General features: G+C 44.3%; 2 protein-coding genes across 2 annotated transcripts; one reads left to right on the top strand and one right to left on the bottom strand.

The window, feature by feature from the left end:
• Positions 1-12624: 12624 nt before the first annotated feature.
• On the top strand, positions 12625-14748 carry LOC138642091 (uncharacterized). The gene is made up of 2 exons (XM_069730023.1): positions 12625-13126; positions 13263-14748. The coding sequence occupies exons 1-2, from the start codon at positions 12780-12782 to the stop codon at positions 13669-13671; spliced, it is 756 nt and encodes a 251-aa protein (XP_069586124.1). The 5' UTR covers positions 12625-12779; the 3' UTR covers positions 13672-14748.
• A 425-nt stretch (positions 14749-15173) lies between these two features.
• LOC138641973 (uncharacterized) lies at positions 15174-17717 on the bottom strand. The gene is made up of 5 exons (XM_069729865.1): positions 17639-17717; positions 17485-17559; positions 17012-17204; positions 16679-16841; positions 15174-15915 (listed from the first exon to the last, which is right to left on the bottom strand). The coding sequence occupies exons 1-5, from the start codon at positions 17681-17683 to the stop codon at positions 15174-15176; spliced, it is 1218 nt and encodes a 405-aa protein (XP_069585966.1). The 5' UTR covers positions 17684-17717.
• Positions 17718-17989: the final 272 nt, after the last annotated feature.

Genomic DNA, 17989 nt, shown 5'->3' on the forward strand with positions numbered 1-17989 from the left:
ACCACCGCACATTTGGCCCCCAGCAGTTCACCCCTGGGTACAATTCGCCCCTGCACGTTTCATCCCCAGCATTTGGCCCCCGGATGTTTCGCCCCCAGCAGTTCACCCCGGATGTTTGTACCCTTGTGGTTCATGAATTCCTGTCAGTCATCAATGTTTCGCCCCCAGCAATTTGCCCCCGGCAGTTCGCCCCCAGATGTTTGTACCCTTGTGGTTCTTGAATTCCTGTCCGTCATCAATGTTTTGCCCCCAGATGATTGTACCCTTGTGGTTCATGAATTCCTGTCCATCAATTTTTTTGCCCCCGGCAGTTCGCCCCCGGGTGTTTGTACGCTTGTGATTCATGAATTCACGTCCATCATCAATGTTTCACCCCCAGCAATTCGCCCCCGTAGTTCGCCCCTGGATGTTTGTACCCTTGTGGTTCATGAATTCCTGTCCGTCATCAATGTTTCGCCCCCAGCAGAACGCCCCTGGAAGTTCATCCCCGGATGCTTGTTCCCTTGTGGTTCTTGAATTTGTGTCCGTCATCAATGTTTCACCCCCCAGATATTTGTACCCTTGTGGTTCATGAATTCCTGTCCATCATCAATTGTTCACCCCCAGCAGTTTGCCCGCGGTAGTTCGCCCCCGGATGTTTGTACCTGTCACGGATCGCACCATGACTGTCACTAATATGTCATGATCGGGGTGACCTTTGGCCAGCCCATGGCTATGACACGTGCAGGGGGGCTTATCTTAGTTATCCCTCCACTCCTCAAATGTGACGAAAACACACACATGGCTATTGACCTCTTAGTTTACCGCAGGGGCTTATTTTAGTTATCCCACTGCTCCTACAATATAACACGAACTGCAGGGATTTATGTATATCCCGCTTTACAGTTCCGTGTGAGAACTTGCAGCTCTCTGGTGCCCCCCTTGCCCTCAGGTCAGATTAGGTACTGCACCTAGGGTAATTAGTCACCAGAAAGCCTGCCTGCTAGGTACTGGCTATTGGGCATGCTGCAGTGAGGCAATATAACTACTTCTACTCAGGCAGGAACAATAATTATCAATGCCGCCATTGCTACAACTACTCCAAAAAGCACAGGACATGGTGTGCCGCCACCAGCTTTGATTAATAGGTTCGAAGATAACCCAAAACAGTAGCGTAATTCCCTTCCAGAGACTGAGGGTACGTTTTAGAGCAGGCGAACGAAACTAGTAATTTAAATATTTTACTCCAAAAGATTAGGCAGTGTTTATAAAAAGATTACAAGGATTTTACAATAAGAGACAATTGAAAGTATGTACAAAGCAATTAAAAAATAACATGGATTAAAGAAGAAAGATAACACTCACATGTTCTCAGATCACTTCAGGCAAAACCATGCTGGTAGGCAGAGCCCCAAATGTCCCAGTGCATCAGGAGGTCTGGATAGGAACAGCTCCTCGGGCATAACTGAAGGCTGGGTTAAGTGGAGTCCCTTATACCTGCAGCCTGGTGACATCACTAAAGGGGCTGGTTTCCTGGGACCCTCCCCTCTCCTCAGACATACAGATTTCAACAGCAATTCTTATAATTGTCATATCTTCGCTGGAGAATCTGGCAGAGTCATAACACACCTCATCCATCTTGTATTAAAATTGGCTTTTTATTGGTACCAAATTTGGGCTAGTTGGGACACACAGTTCCAGAGAAATCCATACTTTGTACCCGTTGGGATTAGAGGCTCGTGCTTACAGTGTTTGGCAGATGGATGTTAGCAGTATGCACTTATTATTTTCCTAGCCTAAATCGGTGGCCCAATATATTACTATATTAGAACAAAGAATCTCCTGTCTTAAGAGAGATATCAGACCAGTTTTAGCTGGTACAATTGTCTATTTACAGAGGTCGTAAAAATTCTTTTGGTGGGAGGGAATGAGGGATTTGGGATCCATACACACACACATTTAAGCAAGCAGAAACACAGACAGAAGGGGGTTCAGAGCCCACGGTGTGCTAACAGGGAAAACAAATAATCATATTACATTTTATACATTATCGTGACTCTCCACACAGGTCGGGACCTCAGCAAAAGGGAAAATAAGTAATTTCCAGAAAGGGTTTGCTCATCACTAGGTACAGTATGATATGTAATGGATGACAAAAAGAAGCCATTAAGTGTAACACCACTAGTACATGACAGTAAAATGATGGTCACTTGTCTTAGATCAGGGGTGTCAAACTCATATTCACCGAGGGCCACACCAATTTAATGGTTGTCCCCAAAGGGCCATTTGTTGCTGAAAGACCGAATGCAAACAACTGAGTCCCATCCAGAACATGCATTTCTCTGCACAGAGCAGTGCATGCCCCTGCATAAGGCATGGCACGGTGGATCAACTCTTTGCCAGGCACATCTTCCCTGGATCTCACTGAAATCATGGAGAGCTATGGCTGCAGCTTACAGTCACTTGTCATTGTCATTGGTGCTGAAAGTTGCTGATAAACAGCTGGTTCAATGCAGAATACAACTGCACCCTATTCTTGGCCTAATCTGAGAAATGGGTATCTACAGAAAAATGGATCCTGAAGTGAGAATACCACTTTTTTGTATACTGGCAGAGTGTTCTGTGAGGGCTAATCCCAAAACCTCCATCTGAAGACCTGATAAAGAGGTTCTGTAGAAGCTGGTTAACCACCACTTTAGTTCAGCAAAGCCAATATCTCAGTTCTGCAGAGATGGTTGGTGGGATTAACCCTGTAGTCAGTCAACAATCCCCCTGCTTCCATACATAGCCTGCATTAAAGGGGTATTCTCACGCTGAATTGCAAAATCAAAATAAGGCAGCATGATTCAGCAATCATATTGCAGTAAGCATGCTGCCGATCTTCCCCTCCTGGTACTTACCTAGAGGTCTTCTGCTCATCTTTGCCTAATTTTCTCCTGGTTGTGTGGGCTGGCGATGGCCATGCTGGATCCGGAGGCCACCATGAGTCTTGGTGACAGGAGATAGAAGAAAAAGCTGGTCCTAGGAGTGCAGAAAAAAGGACTCTGACACCAGATTGAGTTGAGCCACAACACGTTTCAATGGCATACACAGTCTTCTTCAGGTGGACCACTTGAAGAAGATGGTGTATGCCAATGAAACGCATTGTGGCTCAACTCAACCTGGTGTCAGAGTCTATTTTTCTGCGCTCCTAGGACCGGCTTTTAATTCTATAACCTGTAATTATATCCTCTATTGGGGGTGCCTGGCTGGAGCTGCAGGGACTCGGCTGTCTACCTTCCCCTTCCTGGGACTACTGCCAGCGCTCTACTTACAAACCGCCAACTATTGATCTATATATATGCAATTCCATGGTGACAGGAGAGGCATCATGCCCCCTGGATTGACTGATGAATGGGGCAGCAGTGACGTCATGTCAGTGAGCGGACTGGAGACATTCAGCCTCACTGCTGCGGTATTCATCATGCTTCATGGATCTGTGATCCAGGGAAGATAAAAAGACAGCCAGAAGCAGGAGAAGACATCACGGGGAACTGCTAGACTGCACTCCGTGACCCAAGGAGCTGCAGCTGCGACTGATAAGTATGTCCATTTTTTTTGTTCTAGGGAGATACTTCTCTTTTAAGGCTAACCAGAAGAGACACTGGGTGAGCTGCTGAAAAGGCAGCCACAGGAATCTCCAGCAATTGGGGTCCTGTATATTTTACCCCCACGTATGTTCAGCCCTAGATGTTTTGATCCCTGCATGTTGACCCCAAAATTTGAGGGTGAAACATCTGGGGTCAAAATGTTAGGTGCAAAACATAAGATGGTGACACATCCAGGGACAAAATGCTGTGAAACACACGGGGGCGAACTGCTGGGGGCAAACTGATGGGGGCGAAACATTAATGACGGATGGGAATTCATGAACCACAAAAGTACAAACATCCGGGGGCGAACTGCCGGGGGCGAACTGCTGGGGGTGAAACTGATGGACAGGAATCATGAACCACAAGGGTACAAACATCTGGGGGCGAACTGCCGGGGGCGAACTGCTGGGGGAGAAACATTGATGACGGATGGGAATTCATGAACCACAAGGGTACAAACATCCAGGGGCGAACTGCCGGGGGCGAACTGCTGGGGGTGAAACTGATGGACAGGAATCATGAACCACAAGGGTACAAACATCTGGGGGCGAACTGCCGGGGGCGAACTGCTGGGGGAGAAACATTGATGACGGATGGGAATTCATGAACCACAAGGGTACAAACATCCAGGGGCGAACTGCCGGGGGCAAACTTCTTGGGGCTAAACATTGATGATGGAAATGAATTCATGAACCACAAGGGTACAAACGTCTGGGGGCGAACTGCCAGGGGCAAAACATCCAGGGGCCAAATGCTGGGGATGAAATGTACGGGTGCAAAATGTACCCAGTGGCAAACTGCTGGGGGTGAAATGTGCGGGGGTGAAACATCCTGGGGGCCAAATGCTGGGGATGAAATGTGCGGGGGCGAAATGTACCCAGGGGCGAACTGCTGGGTGCGAACTGCTGGGTGCGAACTGCTTGGGGCGAACTGCTAGGGACAAAACATCCGGGAGCGAACTGCTGGGTTCGAAACATCCGGGTGCGAAACATCCAGGGGTGAGCTGCTGGGGGGCGAAACATCCGGGGGTGAAACATCCGGGGGCGAACTGCTGGGGGCGAACTGCTGGGGTCGAAACATCCGGGGGTTATCTGCTGGGGGTGAAACATCCAGGGGACAAAATGTACGGGGGCGAACTGCTGGGGGCGAAACATCCGGGGGTGAAACATCTGGGGGCGAACTGCTGGGGGCGAAACATCTGGGGGTGAACTGCTGGGTGCGAAACATCCGGGGGCAAACTGCTGGGGGTGAACTGCTGGGGGTGAAACATCCGGGGGCAAACTGCTGGGTGCGAAACATCCAGGGGTGAAACATCTGGGGCGAAACATCCAGGGGCAAAACATCCGGGGGCGAAACATCCGGGGGCGAACTGCTGGGGGCGAAACATCCGGGGGCGAAACATCCGGGGGCGAACTGCTGGGGTCGAAATGTACGGGTGCGAAATGTACCCAGTGGCAAACTGCTGGGGGCGAAATGTGCGGGGGCGAAATGTGCGGGGGCGAAACAACCTGGGGGTGAAATGCTGGGGGGCGAAATGTTCGGGGGCGAAGTGTACCTGGGGGCGAAATGTTCGGGGGCGAAGTGTACCTGGGGGCGAACTGCTGGGGGCGAAATGCTGGGGGTGAACTGCTGGGGGCAAAACTTCCTAAAACCGTGCGGGCCTCTCGGGGGCCTGTGCGGGCCTCTCAGGGGTCTGTACGGGCCTCTTGGGGGTCTTTCTGTGTGTATGCAGGCATCGTCCGATAGGACTACATGTCCCATCGGGCTATGCCTGTTACAATGATAGTGATCAGGGCCGGACTGGGACTAAAAATCAGCCCTGGTATTTGAAGTCACACAGGCCCACTTGTCACATGGTGACTGTATAATATCTTTGTACACTTGTTGGTTACAAGAAGTGAGGGGAGTGTAACACGACTATATAACATATAATTACAGCTGTATCCAGCATTACAGCTCAGTCCCCATAGAATGTAATGCAGCCAGTCCCCATAGAATTTAATACAGCACAGCCCCATAGAATGTAATACAGCACAGCCCCATAGAATGTAATACAGGACAGCCCCCATAGAATGTAATGCAGCACAGCCCCATAGAATTTAATGCAGCCAGCCCCCATAGAATGTAATGCAGCACAGCCCCCATAGAATGTAATACAGCACAGCCCCATAGAATGTAATGCAGCCAGCCCCCATAGAATGTAATGTAGCCAGCCCCTATAGAATGTAATGCAGCACAGCCCCCATAGAATGTAATACAGCACAGCCCCCATAGAATGTAATGCAGCACAGACCCCATAGAATGTAATGCAGCACAGCCCCCATAGAATGTAATGCAGCACAGCCCCCATAGAATGTAATGCAGCACAGACCCCATAGAATGTAATGCAGCACAGACCCCATAGAATGTAATACAGCACAGCCCCCATAGAATGTAATGCAGCAAAGACCCCATAGAATGTAATGCAGCACAGCCCCATAGAATGTAATGCAGCCAGTTCCCATAGGATGTAATGCAGCACAGCCACCATACAATATAATGCAGCCCAGCCCCATAGAATGTAATGCAGCCCCCCCCCCCCCCAATAGCCCCACAATCCAGTTATCACTCATTGATATATAATAATAGAAAAACACTCTACTCACCTTTCCTCTTGCCCCGCGCTGCTCCTGGCTCCGGTCTCTGCAGCTGCAGTCTGCCCGCCCGGTCACACAGCAGGTGTGCGATGATATGACGTCATCGTGCACCCGCAGTGTCAGCGGCAGGCAGAGCGGGGAATAATGAGAGAGGGAGCAACAGCAGACGCTCTCTCTCCTCCATCATTGCATTCAACTGTACCGGCGTCTATTATTATTATTATTATTATTTATTATTATAGCGCCATTTATTCCATGGCGCTTTACATGTGAGGAGGGGTATACATAATAAAACATGATGTCTATGATGCCGGTATAGTTGAATGCAGGGCCGGGAGTGTGCCGACAGCGGGGGGAGTGTGCCGACAGCGGCACACTCGAGCGGCCCACTACTGCCACCGGCCCTTCTGGCATTTGCCAGAACGGCCTGATGGCCAGTCCGGCCCTGACAGTGATTGACACATTAGACAATGATGGGACAGTAGTAGTCCCATCATCCAGCTAATGTGTTGCATGTAAAAAAAACACATACATACTACATACAACATACTACATACATACAACATACATACTACATACAGTAAAGACCACAAGTTTGGACACACCTTGTCGTTTAAAGATTTTTCTGTATTTTCATGACTATGAAAATTGTACGTTCACACTGAAAGCATCAAAACTATGAATTAACACATGGGGAATTATATACTTAACAAAAAAGTGTGAAACAACTGAAATTATGTCTTATATTCTAGGTTCTTCAAAGTAGCTACCTTTTGCTTTGATGAATGCTTTGCACACTCTTTGCATTCTGTTGATGAGCTTCAAGAGGTAGTCAGTTCTTTAGTACTTTTTTGTTAAATATATAATTCCACATGTGTTAATTCATAGTTTTGATGCCTGTAGTGTGAATGTACAATTTTCATAGTCATGAAAATACAGAAAAATATTTAAATGAGAAGGTGTGTCCAAACTTTTGGTCTGTACTGTACATACATACTACATACATACTACATACATACTACATACCTACAACATACCTACAACATACTACATACATACTACATACATACAACATACATACTTTCATGCAGGATCCGGTGAATTTGTGGAACAATGGATCCGTTGCAAATAGTGAAAAATTGATGCAACTGATCCGTTTTTTAGAGAGAGAATGGAAAATGTGCATGATTTCAATGGAAAAAAATTCATGGAAAAACGGATTCGGAGGCCGGATTCATCATTTCACATCTGTTTCATACATTTTTTGCCGGATCCGTCACTGTGCGTTTTTTCACCGGACAGAAAAAACATTCCTCTGTATGTTATCTCCGTCCGCCGGAAAGTTTTTTTTACAGATCCATCAAAAAACGGATGAAACATGTGGCCATATGGCGCAATCCGGTCGCTAATACAATTCTGAGAAAAAACGGATCTGGCGGAAAAAAAAAGGATCCGTTTTTTTCAAAACTCGCCGGGTTGTGCCTGACGGCAAAAACCTGATGTGCGAAAGTAGCCTAATTATCCATATATCTATCTACATCTATCTATCTCATTCCTTCTGTCTATCTATGTATCTATCTATCTGTCTGTCTATCTATGTGTGTAATGGAGTGTGGGTTGGACAAATGTAAAAGAGGAGGTTGGACAAGACATGACATCACAAATCTTTTTGTTTTTGTTCAATAATACATCTTTATTTAGCTTTCAGAAACGCATACAAAACCGCATCAAAAACCGCGTCAAAACCGCGCAAAAACCGCATCAAAAATGCACCTGCGTTTTCTGCCAAGGTCTGCGGATTTAGTGCAGAAAAATGGAGGGACGATTTTTTTTAAATTAAATTTAGCATCTGTTTTAATGTTTTACATCTACTTTTTAGGTTAATAATATTTCTTCCAAGAGGTGAAAAACATATCTGGCTGGACATTCAATTTTTTTCTTTGTTTCTGAATTTCTCACTTTGAATTGACCATGTACAGTATATGAGCCACAATTACATACTACATGCCACGCATCAAAATAAAAGCTAATTTGGCTCTGCAAAGACCCAGAAGCTTTGCCTACAAATAAGTCAGCGATCATGTGATCGCTGAGAAGGCAGAAGCAGTGAAAAACCCCTTCCGTCTTCTCCTCAGACTATCTGGCTGTCTCTGAGACAAGACCTGTTCTTGCTAGATTGCTGAAGCTACACCAAAGAAGTAGCTTCAGACTTGTGACCTGTACTACCTGAAAAAATGGAAGAGTAAAAACAAATAAATAATTTAGTCTTAGAATAACAAATAGTGAGAAATGACAATAGTATGACAATGGTATGCCTTCAATGTTGGAGTGACACTTCATCTTCTTCGGTTTTCTTTAGAGGCTCCATTTTTTACAAATCTCTCACCTTCCTCTTGATCAGGAAAACCCCACAAAGTGAAATTTTGAATGGTGCCCCAGATCGATGTCGATTGACAGTCATTTTGCATTTCTTCCATTTTATTACTATTGCACCAACTAGTTGTCTCTTTCTCACCCAGCGTCTTACTTATGGTTTTGTAGCCCATTCCAGCTTTGTGCAGGTCTATGATCTTGTCCCTGACATCCTTATAAAGCTCTTTGGTCTTGCCCATGTTGTAGAGGTTAGAGTCTGACTGATTAATTGAGTCTGTGGACAGGAGTCTTTTATAAAGGTGACCATGTAAGACAGCTGTATTAAATGCAGGTAACAAGTTGATTAGGATTGTCTAACTGGTAGGCAGAAGTCAGAACTCTTTGTAGGGGATCAAATACTTATTTTTCACTGCAAAATGCAAATAAATTTATATAATTTATACAATGTGATTTTTTGGATTTTATTTTTGATATTTTATCTCTTAATGTTAAAATTAACCTACCCTTAAAATTATAAACTGTTCATGTCTTTGTCAGTGGGCAAACTTACAAAATCAGGATCAAATAATTATTTCCCCCACTGTATATGTATATATATTACATCTATCTAGCTATGTAAAAAAAATAGATGGATTACACACAGTATATACACATAGAATAGATAAATATATAGAGGTCAGTGACAAATATAATTAGTACAGTGTTTATGCAGCTTACTGTACATGTATTTAAAATATTGAAAGATTATGTTTCAGAAAAAAATGGCATTGGCTCCCGTGTAATTTTCTTAACCAGCAGAGGTAAAGCCGATGGCTGGGGGCAGATGTTTATAGCCTGGGAATGGAGTAATACTCATGGAGCTTCCCAGGGCTATTAATATCAGCTCACAGCTGTATACTTAGCCTTTACTGGCTATTAAAATGGGGGACCCTCCAAGAAAATGATGTAGGGTCCCATTATAATTAATAACAAGCACAGGCTATGCAGACAGCTGTGGGCTGATTTTAATGGCCTAGGAAGGGGCCATGTATACTGCACCCCCAGGCTGAAAACATCAGCTCACAGCCGCCCCAGAAAAGGCGCATTCCTAAGATGCACCAATTCTGGCACTTAGCCTCGCTCTTCCCACTTGCCCTGTAGCAGTGGTAAGTGGGGTGATAGTTGGGGGGTTGATGTCACCATTGTATTGTTAGGTGACATTAAGCCCAAAAGTTAGTAAAGGATAGGCGTCAATAAGATGCCCGCATTACTAACCCCATAGTCAAATTGTATAAAAACACAGACACTCAGAAAAAAGTAATTTAAAGAATGACAGACTCCTTTAATAAATCTTACTCAAACCATACTTATCACATTACCCATTCCACTTATGCCATTGTCTTCTGCAAAAGAGATAAAATAAAACACAACTATATTCCTCACCTTTCCGCAGAGAAGATGATAATCCATTTGTCCAAGACGGGTCTAGCTCTGCTACATCTAGATAGCTGGCCGCATAGTTGCATGAGGAGACCATACAGCCTGTCATCCAGGAGAGACACTGGTGTTCTCAGGCTGGTAAAGGGCTATAGATATTGACCCCCCCCCCAGCCTAAAAATAGCAGCCCGCAGTAACCCAGAAAAGGCACAACTATTAGATGCTCCAGTTCTGGTGCTTTGCCTGGCTTTTCCCACTTGCCCTGTAGCGGTAGCAAGTGGGATTCATATTTGTGGGATTGATGTCACCTTTGTATTTACATAGTTACATAGTTATTAAGGTTGAAGGAAGACTATATGTCCATCTAGTTCAACCCATAGCCTAACCTAACATGCCCTAACATGTTGATCCAGAGGAAGGCAAAAAAAACCCATGTGCAAAGAGTAAGCTCCACATTGGGGAAAAAAATTCCTTCCCGACTCCACATACGGCAATCAGACTAGTTCCCTGGATCAACGCCCTATCAAGGAATCTAGTGTATATACCCTGTAACATCATACTTTTCCAGAAAGGTATCCAGTCCCCTCTTAAATTTAAGTAATGAATCACTCATTACAACATCACACGGCAGAGAGTTCCATAGTCTCACTGCTCTTATAGTAAAGAATCCGTGTCTGTTATTATGCTTAAACCTTTTTTCCTCCAACCGCAGAGGATGCCCCCTTGTCCCTGTTTCAGGTCTATGATTAAAAAGATCATCAGAAAGGTCTTTGTACTGTCCCCTCATATATTTATACATTAAAATGAGATCACCCCTTAGTCTTCGTTTTTCCAAACTAAATAGCCCCAAGTGTAATAACCTATCTTGGTATTGCAGACCCCCCAGTCCTCTAATAACCTTGGTCGCTCTTCTCTGCACCCGCTCCAGTTCAGCTATGTCTTTCTTATACACCGGAGACCAGAACTGTGCACAGTATTCTAAGTGTGGTCGAACTAGTGACTAGTATAGAGGTAAAATTATATTCTCCTCATGAGCATCTATGCCTCTTTTAATGCATCCCATTATTTTATTTGCCTTTGTAGCAGCTGCCTGACACTGGCCACTGAATTTAAGTTTGTCATCCACCCATACACCCAGGTCTTTTTCATTGACGGTTTTGCCCAGAGTTTTAGAATTAAGCACATAATTATACATCTTATTACTTCTACCCAAGTGCATGACCTTACATTTATCCCCATTAAAGCTCATTTGCCATTTATCAGCCCAAGCTTCTAGTTTACATAAATCATCCTGTAATATAAAATTGTCCTCCTCTGTATTGATTACCCTGCAGAGTTTAGTGTCATCTGCAAATATTGAAATTCTACTCTGAATGCCCCCTACAAGGTCATTAATAAATATGTTAAAAAGAAGAGGGCCCAATACTGACCCCTGTGGTACCCCACTGCTAACCGCTACCCAGTCCGAGTGTGCTCCATTAATAACCACCCTTTGTTTCCTATCCCTGAGCCAGCTCTCAACCCACTTGCACATATTTTCCCCTATCCCCATTATTCTCATTTTATGTATCAACCTTTTGTGTGGCACCGTATCAAAAGCTTTTGAAAAGTCCATATACACTACATCCACTGGGTTCCCTTGGTCCAATCCGGAACTTACCTCTTCATAGAAACTGATCAAATTAGTCTGACATGAACGGTCCCTAGTAAACCCGTGCTGATACTGGGTCATGAGGTTATTCCTCTTCAGATACTCCAGTATAGCGTCCTTTAGAATGCCCTCCAGGATTTTACCCACAGTAGAGGTTAAGCTTACTGGCCTATAGTTTCCGAGTTCAGTTTTTGTTCCCTTTTTGAATATTGGCACCACATTTGCTATACGCCAGTCCTGTGGCACAGACCCTGTTATTATGGAGTCTTTAAAGATTAAAAATAATGGTCTATCAATGACTGTACTTAATTCCTGCAGTACTCGAGGGTGTATCCCATCCGGGCCCGGAGATTTGTCAATTTTAGTGATTTTTAGACGCCGCCGCACTTCCTGCTGGGTTAAGCAGGTGACATTTAATTGGGAATTTTTATCACTAGTCATTTTGTCTGCCATGGGATTTTCTTGTGTAAATACTGATGAAAAAAAGTCATTTAGCATATTGGCTTTTTCCTCATCCTCATCCACCATCTCACCCAGACTATTTTTAAGGGGGCCAACACTATCATTTTTTAGTTTCTTACTATTTATGTAGTTAAAGAATATTTTAGGATTATTTTTACTCTCTCTGGCAATGAGTCTCTCTGTCTCAATCTTTGCTGCCTTGATTTGCTTTTTACAGAATTTATTTAATTTTCTGTATTTATTTAATGCCTCCTCACTACCTACTTCCTTTAATTCTCTAAGTCTTAGTTCACATTTGCGTTGTGCGCCGCAGCGTCGTCGCCGCAACGCACAACGCAAACAAAAACGCACCAAAACGCATGTACAACGCAGCGTTTTGCGCCGCATGCGTTCAACGCATGCGTCGCAAAACGCTGCGGGTTTTTGAAACGCAGTTGCGTTTTTACCAAAAAACGCAGCATTTTTAGACGCATGCGTTTTTAGTGCAGTGAGTCATTCATCATCCCCCACCCACAATAAAAAGTGTCTACACAATAGATAAAGAACCACCAATGGCTAGAAGAGGGTTGGTGTTAACAAATGTGTATATACCCTGGCAGAGATGAATTCCTCACATTTTGCTGGTATTCATGATGGAGCGAACCATGAACAGTATCTACATGGATATGGATATGGAATTTGCCTTGGCTCATGCCTATGCTGTTGCCTGTTTTAATGAAAGGGAAAGGGAAAAACGGAGATGGAGTCGTCGCCGCTTTTGGATCCACCCTATAGTTGAAGTCCGGGAGAGTCGTGGAGCATACCATTGCTTGTTTGGCGAACTGAATGACAACCGGGAAAAATATTTCGAATATACCCGGATGTCACAGGAGAGCTTCCGCTATCTTCTGCGTCGGGTGGAAGGATCCATTAGCAGGCAGGACACGCAGCTCCGGAGAGCTATTTCCGCAGAGGAACGGCTGCTGGTGACTCTACGGTACGTTGCTGTTTGAATGACTGTGATATGTATTTACTTTTTATTTTATTTTATTAATTTTTTTCAATTGTAATGGTCAATGTACTTTTATAAATTATAATGTGCTTTATTCTAAATTTCTTTATCTTCTTTGCAGTTTCCTGGCTACCGGAGAAACGTTGAGGTCACTTCATTTTCAATTCCGGATTGGAGTCTCCACTCTTTCAGGAATTATTGCTGAGACATGCCGCGCTTTGTGGGATAATCTCCGGGAGGAATATTTACCTGTCCCTACAAGTGCAATCTGGGAGGCCAACGCACAGAAATTCAACCAAGTGTGTAATTTTCCAAACTGTATTGGCGCTGTCGATGGAAAGCACATTCGGATTACCAAGCCTGCGAAAAGTGGATCCCTTTTCTACAATTATAAAAAATACTTTTCAACTGTTCTCATGGCAATTGCCGGTGCGGACTGCCGTTTTCTCGCAGTGGACATTGGTGCATTTGGGCGTGCAAATGACTCGCGCACATTTAAAGAGTCGGATATGGGCCAAAAGTTATATTGAAACAATTTTAATTTCCCACAGCCACGACCTCTTCCCCACACCGAAGGCCCTGCGATGCCATTTGTTGTGGTAGGGGATGAGGCATTCCAAATGTCTGCCAACCTATTGAAACCCTACTCCAGTCGGGGCTTGGACCATACAAAAAGGGTTTTCAATTACAGACTGTCCAGGGCCAGAAGGACTGTGGAGTGTGCCTTTGGCATCCTCGTTTCCAAATGGCGGATATTGGGATCGGCCATTAATCTTAAAATTGAAACAGTGGATGAGGTGGTGAAGGCTTGTGTGGTTCTCCACAATTTCATTATGGCCAAAGAGAGAATAAATGTTGAACTGGATGAACCCATAGCCAACCCCTTGCCCGATTACCATGATCATCCTCTGAGGACAAGTGTGGAAATTGCGCAGATGCGTGATCGTTTTGCGGCCTATTTTGTGTCAGATGTTGGCCGTGTGTCATGGCAAGATCAAATGGTGTAGTAATGTTACTTTTGGACTGTCTTCTGATTGTAACTACACCAATAATACCTCTACTGTGACAGTTAGAAATATATTAAAAAAAAATAATTTTCCGTGAAATGTGCAATCAAAGTTCCGTTTAGGTTGGTTTGGTATATGTCAAATTTTGCATCTAAGTATAGTTCACAAATTTAATGTTCCTATAAAAACTTGAACCTGTTGTTTTTAAAATATTAAATAAAAAAGTTTTTAAATTCTATACCGATTCAAATACAATTTTTATACCATAATATTACATATACTTGTTTGTCTGATCGACCTGTATCTTTGTGTTTTACCTGATAAGCAACGATAACAGCGATGTTTTCCAATTGAAACCAGGGTAAATATCTGAAGCGTGGCCCTGCGCTTATCAACATGATGTACGTGGGCCTCTGCATCGTTGTTCGCTGGAGAGATGTCTGTGACAGCTCTCCAGGGACCAACCAGCGGACGCTGCAGTGATCTGCATCATTGTCTGTTTCGCTGCTGCATTAAGTGTGAACACCTCATACAGCAATGAGAGACACCCAAAAAAAGGCAAACTAAAAATTGAAAAAATAGTGTCTGACATTGCATATATGAGGTGTTTGAAGCACAAAATATGTGTAGACAGCACATGGCGTGATTTGGCGAGATAAATTCTAGAAAATAATAGCATAAATAATAACAAATAGTGTTTTTTAAAAATAACATTTTTTATTGGGGGAAAACAGAAAACAAAAAGGGTTCTTAAACTTAGGGGGTTTCCACCTGTGCCACCAGGGGGGAATGGTAGGTGTCTTCTCTGGAATGGTGAGAGAAATGGGAGGATGATGGAGAAGATGACGATGATGGCGAAGAGGAGGATACATAGTCAAGTAGACTTGATGGGAGATCCAAACCCTCCCCAGGGTATACTGGGGAGGAAACCGCCACCTCTGTAGGGGAGGGAGGAGGCAACACAAGCCTTGTTTGGCCCTGGCTGCTCCTACTGCGACTCGAGCCCCTACGGACAGTTGGTGTTGTCACTGGAACAGCAACCAGAGCCTCTTTGTGTGCCCGTCTGTGTTTCCTCTTTTTTTTTTTTTTTTGGGTCCTGTGGCAGGTTCCCCAGCATGATGACGCCTACGGGAGGAAGAAGGCATGGCAGGAGCAGGAGTCGGCGGCACTATGTTATGGTGCCTGTGGTGGCGTCGCTCGGCACGTGGACCACGGTGGGGTGGCTGGAGTGGCTCTCCAGCAGGAGTGGGAGTCATGCTTGCCAGCGACGGCACTACTGCCATTGTCGCTGACTGCATGACCCCAGCCTGCTGGAGAGCCCTCACGTAGGAAGTGTTGCAGGACTGCATCACTGAAATCTGTAGTTCCGGCGTAAGGTGTTCCATCATGCCCTTAGCAATGGTACTAAAAAAATGTTTTGCCGGATTTGAGAGCTCGGTTTCAATTGTTTCAAGGCGCCGGTCGATATTGGACAGACGAGTGTCCATGTTATCGCTCAACGCCTTGAAACAGTTCTGGAAAACCGTGCTCAAATGCAAAAATTCGGGCATGGTTGGCCTGTCCGAGGCCCGCTGGCGCTGTCGGGAATACCCAAACGAAGGTGCGCCAGAGGCCTCGGCCAGGGGAACACCTGATGTACTGGCTGCCGGTTCACCAGATGGTGGTGCAAGCCTGCTGTCGCTGTGGGAGGGCTGTGATGGATCAGATGGCGATTCATGAAGGACCGCTTCTGCGGGGCGAGCTCTCTCGAGGGTGCTGCTGTGTGTCCTGTGAAAAGATAATGAAAAAATTAGTCTTCAATGAATAACCTCTCCCATGCGCCAACTCCTGGAATAAAAATAGCATTACATTACACAATAATACAAATCCTCGGTCTCACAGTCTGTGTGGCCAATAATTAATTTCTGATTGTTATCGCCAGCTGACCGTTAGGGCCGACGATAACAATCATGAACATTCCCGCTGTCAAAGCATTTTTACCGTATACCACTGTGGGTATAAAAATTTTGTAATCGAAAACTCTTTCTGGAAGCTGCCTATGCCACAAAAATAGTTGAAAATTTAATGTCAAGATAAAAAATTAAATAAAAAAAAAACCAGTGATTTCACTGATCTGATAGCAGGAACGACCATGATGTTAGGATCATGTGATCGAGACTTCATCATTATTCCTGCAATCAGAACTACCCTGACTCAGAACTTAACCTGTCATGGACTACAAGGACTCACGCTTAACCCAAAAAATTAACTAATGGCCTATATAGCATTTTAATAGGGATACATTTACGTGGATGGCCAATATGTTACGCTGACTACATGGATGGGCAATACAGTATGTGCCTGGGAAATATACTATGTGGATACGTGGCTAGAACGTGTGCTATGTGGCTGCGATATTGTTACCTGCCAATATACTATGTGGATGCACAATGTACGTGGCTGGGCAATGTACTATGTGTTTGTGCAGTAGGCTATGTGGCTGGGCACTGTAATGGGGCTGTGCAATATGTTTTGTGGACAAAATACTTACTGACGGCGGCCAAGGACTGGTCTTAAGAACTGTAAACATTTGGAATATTTATAGGGCACAGACTTGGCCGCAGCAGCACCACTCTTCGAGCGCTCCTCCTCTGCCCGTATCCCCTTATTGAAACGGTCCTTGATGGATCGCCATCTGATCCTCAACCTTTTAACTGTGAATGCAAAGGAAAAAAAAGGTTACATATGTAGCATTTGAAATGGATAAAACAACCGTGTGCGATGCAAAACTTTAGGCGTTTATTGCATCACACACGGTTGTGTTTATCCTGGAAAGATGGTGGGTCATAGCAACGTATCTGCACGGCATATCAGCAATACTCACCAAAGTTGGCTTTGTCCTTTGCAGGAGCTATGTCAAAGCCCTCCCACAGCGACTTTGCCACCTCTACCCACAAACGCCTCAACACCACCTGGTCCATGTGCCGGGAGTCACGGCTGTCCCACAACGGGCCACGCTCCTGGATGCTTGATATGAGGAGCTCCACATCAATGACTCCATGGTCCCGTTGTGAAACCTAGAAAAATTACAAACAGAAAAGGTTACAAATATGCAAATATTAACAAACACCAGCACCTGTCATGATATGTACCTTGGCCCTATCCTTTGTCATTTGATATATGTATATTGATGGTTTCTACACCTGTATTTTTGAATGTTTTGGTTGTTTCACCTTTGTTACCTTCCCCCAATACTTGCTACCCTGAAAAGTTTGAATGTAAGCTTACTAAACATCCCTAGTGAAAGCAGGATGCTAATCAAAAAAAAAAAAGAAATTGTTTAATAAAAATACTCACTCGCCGTGCTGACGCCACACCTTGGCCCTGACCTCTCTGCTCCCGCTGACTTCCTTCACCCTCACTTGAAGAAGCCTGTAAAAATTGTATAAAGAAATTATTTTAAAAACTACAAATGACTGCGAATAGTAATGAAATTGACATAATTACTCACCACACTCCCCTGCGCCGATTGGCTCGATTCTGACACAGTGGCCATTGTAGCACGTTTGTTCTGGCATGAAAAAATGAAAAAAAAAAATCAAATCTAAACCTAAATATGGCACATACAATAAAATATGCCCAAAATTTTTTACAACAACCACAATTGACTTTTGACTGATCGGACAAAGCAAAAATAAGAAAGCGACACCACAACGCCATACATTGCAAGAGAAGACAATCAATAGAAGAAACTATACAAGAATAGACCCAAACCAAAAAGCAAAAATAGACACCTATGTCCAAAAATGGACATATCAAAACTTTCTGAAAAAACATTACAGGCACAAAAATACAATGAAAG

This window comes from Ranitomeya imitator, chromosome 1 (genome assembly GCF_032444005.1).
Source record: "Ranitomeya imitator isolate aRanImi1 chromosome 1, aRanImi1.pri, whole genome shotgun sequence".
Classification (NCBI taxonomy): domain Eukaryota; kingdom Metazoa; phylum Chordata; class Amphibia; order Anura; family Dendrobatidae; genus Ranitomeya; species Ranitomeya imitator.